The 6,000-nt window shown below is 39.7% G+C and overlaps 1 protein-coding gene across 2 annotated transcripts in view; it reads right to left on the bottom strand.

The window, feature by feature from the left end:
- Positions 1-1,823: 1,823 nt before the first annotated feature.
- Positions 1,824-6,000, bottom strand: part of slc26a10 (solute carrier family 26 member 10) — a 30,748-nt gene continuing 26,571 nt past the window's right edge. Inside the window, exons 14-17 of one of the 2 annotated variants that reach the window (XM_031897175.1) lie at positions 5,554-5,614; positions 3,722-3,801; positions 3,341-3,395; positions 1,824-2,077 (exon numbers count right to left, since the gene is read on the bottom strand). In XM_031897175.1, coding sequence (XP_031753035.1) covers positions 1,923-2,077; positions 3,341-3,395; positions 3,722-3,801; positions 5,554-5,614 — 351 coding nt within the window. In that variant the 3' untranslated portion in view covers positions 1,824-1,922. Of the gene's footprint in view, positions 2,078-3,340; positions 3,396-3,719; positions 3,802-5,499; positions 5,615-6,000 lie in introns of those variants that run through there. The other variant, XM_031897176.1, reaches the window with a different exon arrangement.

Genomic DNA, 6,000 nt, shown 5'->3' with positions numbered 1-6,000 from the left:
TCCGCTTAGTGTGCCATTGCCTTAGGCTGTGTATGGGACTATCAGAGAGGTCTTGCACATGCCCCCCATAGTGTAACATTAAAGGAACAGTAACACCAAAAAATTAAAGTGGATAAAAGTAATTGCAATATTATGTACTGTTGCCCTGCATTGCTACAACTGGTGTGTTTGCCTCAAAAAGACTACTATCGTTTATATAAGTAAGCTTCTGTGTAGCCATGGGGGCAGCCAATCAAAGGAGAAAAGGCACAGGTTACTTAGCAGATAACAGATAAACCCCCATTATGTGGGGCTTATCTACTAGTTATCTGCTATGTAACCTGTGCCTTTTCTCCTTTTTTCCAGCTTGAATGGCTGCCCCCGTGGCTACACAGCAGCTTATTATATAAACTATAGTAGTCTTTCTGAGGCAAACACACCAGTTGTACCAGTGCAGGGCAACAGTACATAATATTGCAATTACTTTTATACACTTTCATTTTTTGGTGTTACTGTTCCTTTAATGCTGAAATGCTTTACCCAATAACATTTAACTATTGTATTTTAAAGTAAAACAGACTCCTGTGCTTGAGTACTTCAACAATAAGTTACTTTAACTAATTTCCCAGATTTTACACCATTCTTTCCAGGTCCCCTGAAAAACATAAAACTTGGCTTCCACTGTATAATAGACATTCCAGCAGTGCCTTAGGCATATGCGCAAGTCCCTTAGCACAAAAACTACTCTGGTATTGAAAAGGCAAAGTTTGTGCCATTTGCCTTTATTACACAGAGCAGTGCAGCCAGCTTGGATCTAAGCATTCATGTTCTTCCTTGGCATTGTTACAACTGTGCCTTCTCTTTCCTTTTTAGGTGCCAGCAGTGAGAAATCACAAGCTCTGCCTTATTCCACATAACTGGGGGTGTGTTTTGGGGAAGAAAGTTCTTTTGGGTCTGGCACTGAATCTTCTCATTGATCCTCATGCCCTCACTACGGAGTACTGTATTGCTGGAGTAAAACAATGTATGTCATACATACCACTCTCATTTGAAAAAAAATTGGCAGGTATCGAAGTGCAGGTGTTCATTTTCTGGGCTCTCTTCCAATAGCCTACTTATTAATTAAGTTTGAAACTTATTTTTCAGGAGATAAAAGGGAAATGAAGGACTTCTCAATAAGAGGGATGTGGGCCTCTAAAGGCTTTTTATGGTCTCCAGCCTGCTCAGTGGCTTCATAGACTTCCCTGTATGACATCATTATTTTTATTTAATCCAGCCCTTCAGCATGTTGTATGAGATATAATTGGCCCACTACATGTAAAAGTTCTGCATTATGGAAAGAACATTGACCCTTGACATTGACCCGTGAATTAAACACCTATATTTGTGCAGTGCAATATAGTAAAATTAAAAAGATTTGCATAGGCAGGTTGTTGAATTTCTACAATGCTGTCTGAGTGCAGATGGTACCTTTGTGTGGGATACATTGGTAACCTGGCCAAAAGGTACCTATTCTTCTGATGTACCTTCTCAGCAAGGGGATGGGCATTGGTATACACTGGAGTAAAAGATACTGAGGTAAAACAGTTCCCCCTCACTGCCTGTCATATCTTCTTATTTAGCCCATCTTTTTGACCATCTCTCTATCTCAACTGTTCCACAGAGCAAGAAATCAAGCTCTCCGTTTCACCTATAAACTAAATAGTTTTGGCAGAAGATGGCAAAGGTGCATTTTCTAGCCAAAAAAAAGTTGCCCTTTCTAACCATATAAATCTATCATCGCTCACACCTACAAAAAATCAAAGCAGTGGAAATACATTTTGATACAAACTGGTTCTAGCCCATTTACAGCAAATAAATATTTAATGGCAGAAATGTACTATTCTTTTCTACAGGGGCAGCATTTGGTTATTGGAAGCGAGGAATGAAATGATCAGGTGGGATCAGCAGCATATTGGCGGCACAGGACCCAAGAGATAAGAGTCGCTGCCCATGTTTTGCTCTGCGTAGCATGCAGCATCATGTACAGTCACAAACACTTGCTCTGCACTTAGGTGGTCCATGATCCCACTGCACTGCAACGTCCTCAGCACTTTTTCTGAAACAGGAGAACACAAAGTTAGGTGCAATTAAATTAGAGATACAGAAAATTAAATGAGTTTCCACCAGACCCCTCAGAGACATTGATGTTACTTTAATAGAAAAGGTTTATTGATAACACTTACATGGAGAAGGGTTCACGGATCCACCCTGGAGGGAGTGGGGTTTTACACCCTTTTCCTGGTGTGGCATACAAATAGAGGCCCCTACTCACAATAGTGACCTGACTTGGCTCAGTGTGTATGGGAGGCAGAGCTCCTTTATTTCTTATCAATTCAAAATTGGTTTTGTTATTGCCTGGGCAGGATTTAAGCCTCCCTTTGTAATAACACAGGGATCCACTATCTCTTACAAGGTCAGTTTCAGAACTTATAACAGACATTATTAGCATTGTTTTTAGTTATTAAAGACACAGTAAAGTTATACAGCTAATGGGTTAAATATGCACTATATGATCATGTAAAAAAGATGATTCTCGATATTTCAGTACAGTCTGAAAGTGCACTTTGCTCACTGCATCAGGGTAAGTGAATGTGCCCTTCCTTATAACTACGTGAAACAATCCATTAGAATTCATTTACAAACAGCAGGTTCAGCACTTTATATGCACCTTGGGCTAATGTGCCTGTTACTGCCATTCATGTGAACTAGGCACAAAGCATGAATAGCAGTGCATAGAGGAGCCTTATACTCAATACTTGCCATCGACCGGGCAGCAAGTAAAAGCCTCCCTTTGTGCATTGCTGTTGCATACACCATTCTAATTTTTGCACAACTACAATGTAAATAACTGAAGTACAAACTTTTTGTTGTGTAGCAGTGATAGTTGCATAGTACAGTGTGGCATAAAAATAATCTCTCTCAAAATGTAAAGCAGCTTTTCTTAAAGAAAAAAACACGTTACAAACGTAAGCTTCTGTATAATGGGAATTATTCCAGTACAGGCAACAGAGACCAGCAGGGAAGGAGACATGATCCTTTACTACTATTATGTGAATGGAAACTTTTATGGTCCAGATTCAATTCCATGAGAAAATGTTATTTTATGGCTTATCAAATGAAAACTTATGGGCAAGATTCAATTCGAGGAGAGAAAACTTTTCTCTTAATTCCAGTTGTTCCCATAGACTTTTGTCTAATTGAATCTTGGCCAATGTTCATTAGGTTACTGACCACATTACCCTGCCATAACCTGACCCAATTTGTATTGATCGCCTTCCATAATTAAATTTAGAAGAGAAATTAAGAAAGCATAACTTACCATTGCATCCAGCCAGAAGTAAATGCATGCCAGCCTTCTGACAATCGGTGCACATCTGAGTTGTAAAAGAAGAAATGTAGTGATGGCACCCACAGAGTCAAGTATGATAAGAATGCAAATGATCTAGAATTAATATAAAGGTTATGTTGTCTTATAGCTCAATTCCAGAGTTGGCATAAATACCACTAATTAGCCAATACTGTGCCAATACATTCCTGTGTATGCCCCACTCTTCTGAGGTCTGAGGGCTTTGTTATATTTGCAATTGTTGAAGCAGTTAGCTATTAGTTCCTCTTAGGAATCCATTTTGGGAGACTGTAATTTTTCACCAGAATGAGAATGAACACACAGGTATTTTATGCGATGCAGCATTTGGGTTACCTGGATAAACAAGCGTGCCCCAGCACTATCAATAAAAATGACACCGGTGCAGTCAATGATGAGTGACTTGGTTTCCATATCTGAAATGAAAAACGTATAATGTATTGTTAGTAACAGTTGTGCATGATTATCACTAAATCAAAAGTGACTCTTCTTACAAAGGAAAGTATACCCTGCCATACTGCTATTCTTATAGCGTTTGCAATTTACATGATTTTATTTAGATTTCATGATATTATCAGTTTTTACAGCTGACTGTTATTGGAAACGCCAATTGTGCAATGTGTGTAATTCAACAGGGAGTAGATGGGAAAAAAGTTGCCCATGTCTGAGGCCTGCCTAAAGCTGCACCAGGACCTTTGACCATTAATGCCAAAAGCTTTGTACATTTTCTCCAAGATTCTTCATAAAGAGGATTGCTATAACATCTCTGGGCAGTTTATAATTATATTTACAATGTTTTTGTTAGGCCACATCATCCAACATTCTTTGTCCAACTATTTATATCTTCATAAGAGAGTTGTAGGCCAGCCAGCCAAGCAACAGAGGCTCCAACAAGTAGGAAGTAAGGAGAATATCACCCTGGTAGCAGTGCTGTTTCTAACGCCCCATCTACGCCCACTCTATGCTTACCTCTTTGGCATCAGAGTGGGTCAAGTCGGAGGCCTGAATTGCTAGTGCAGAAAACACTATTGCACTCTCTGCACTGAAAAAAAGGTGAATTGCCATTTTAAAAAACAAAGTCACCAGAGGTGGCTTTTTGTCACCCCTGGTAATTGCCCCCTCTCTGCTGCCTGAGGCAAGGTTCTGACCTTGCCTCATGGCAGAAGTGGTCCTGTTTATTATTAATGGCCACATTAAGGTTATGGGGCTAGACAGGTCCTTGTTCCACTAGGCGGGGCCCCTTTTAGGTGTGCCAGGCACCTACCAACGAGAGCCAAGAGGGTCACTGAGTAGCAACAGGGACTCAGGCAGGTGAGCAGGTAAAGAAGTGAGCACTCTGTGGTTCTGTGGTGCTTTTTGTATTTAATGGGTGATGTTGGTGTGTGCTAATTTGCACATATGCAATAAAACAGCTGCTTTTCCCTTTATTTCCTGCAACGAATGACACAGGTTATCAAACACTTCCATTCCTTAGGGACCAACTTTCCGAGGAAGGCTCTTCAGTAGCCAAGATGCATCACAGAACATTACACCTTGGCTATGGCAGTTTATAAGGGCCATTCGGTCAACACTAACCTTATCATCTACTTTCCCCATCATGCAATGTATTCAGCTTAATGTATTCACTGTATATTAGATACTATATGTCCACGCTTAGATACTATATGTCCACGTTGTATCTACCAAGTCCTTTGCATAGCCAGCCTGCACCCACCAGGTCCTGCCAGATAAAGCCTTATACCTCTAGGTTTTAGTGTAGCCTAGACATAGATGCCAACATCAATGGAACTTTATTCAGGGTAATTGTGGCTACACCCAAGGATCACCCAGACTGTGTGCCGTTATGCAAAGACCATGCCTCTTCCTCTGTTTCCCCACATATATACACACTGGTGATTTCAAAACAATGTGGGTGGCTTGACATGCCTGACTAGATAGGACCAAGCCAAAGAGACCTCTCCCATTTTCTAATCAACTTTTATATGCTTCAGGCCACAGGAAATCCTCTCCTACAATTCCATACTAGTGGAATCCCAGCTAAACCCAAACTTAGGGGGTTGCTGCCATCTTGTGACCAATATAGAAATTGTAGTTAAACATTTAAATTATTTTACCCCTCTCACAACTGTGCCTCTGGAATCAGTGTTTTGTATAAGAATCACAGGTACCTGCTTCTGGTTTTAGGATGCACCCATCTTGATGGAAAACGGGATTTGCTATTCCTGAATCCTGAAATAGTAAACATGCATTGTTTTCATTACTATTAGGATTTTATCATGTTTATAGACAATATAATTACTTAAAATACAAGAAAAAGATAAATTAAGACCCCATACACATTGATAGAGTATACCATATCTGCTTTTAAAGGTTTAATAGTTCACTGTTCACTTGGACTTGAATACTACAATAAAGTTCTAACTTTAATGGGTTAACTTCGTTTGTAGATTTTTACATACCCATACAACTTCACGTGACAGGGTAGATTTGGAGCTGATTGCTCAAAGGGCAACTATACCATATTCTTTAAAGAAATAAGATTATTTTGTTATTTGTGCTTTCACTAATGAAATTTTCAGCCAAGAGAAATCCTCTTGGGTTGGCAGCAAAATCAA

Source organism: Xenopus tropicalis, chromosome 2 (genome assembly GCF_000004195.4).
Source record: "Xenopus tropicalis strain Nigerian chromosome 2, UCB_Xtro_10.0, whole genome shotgun sequence".
Taxonomy (NCBI): Eukaryota; Metazoa; Chordata; class Amphibia; order Anura; family Pipidae; genus Xenopus; species Xenopus tropicalis.
This window is presented reverse-complemented; position numbering and strand designations above follow the sequence as displayed.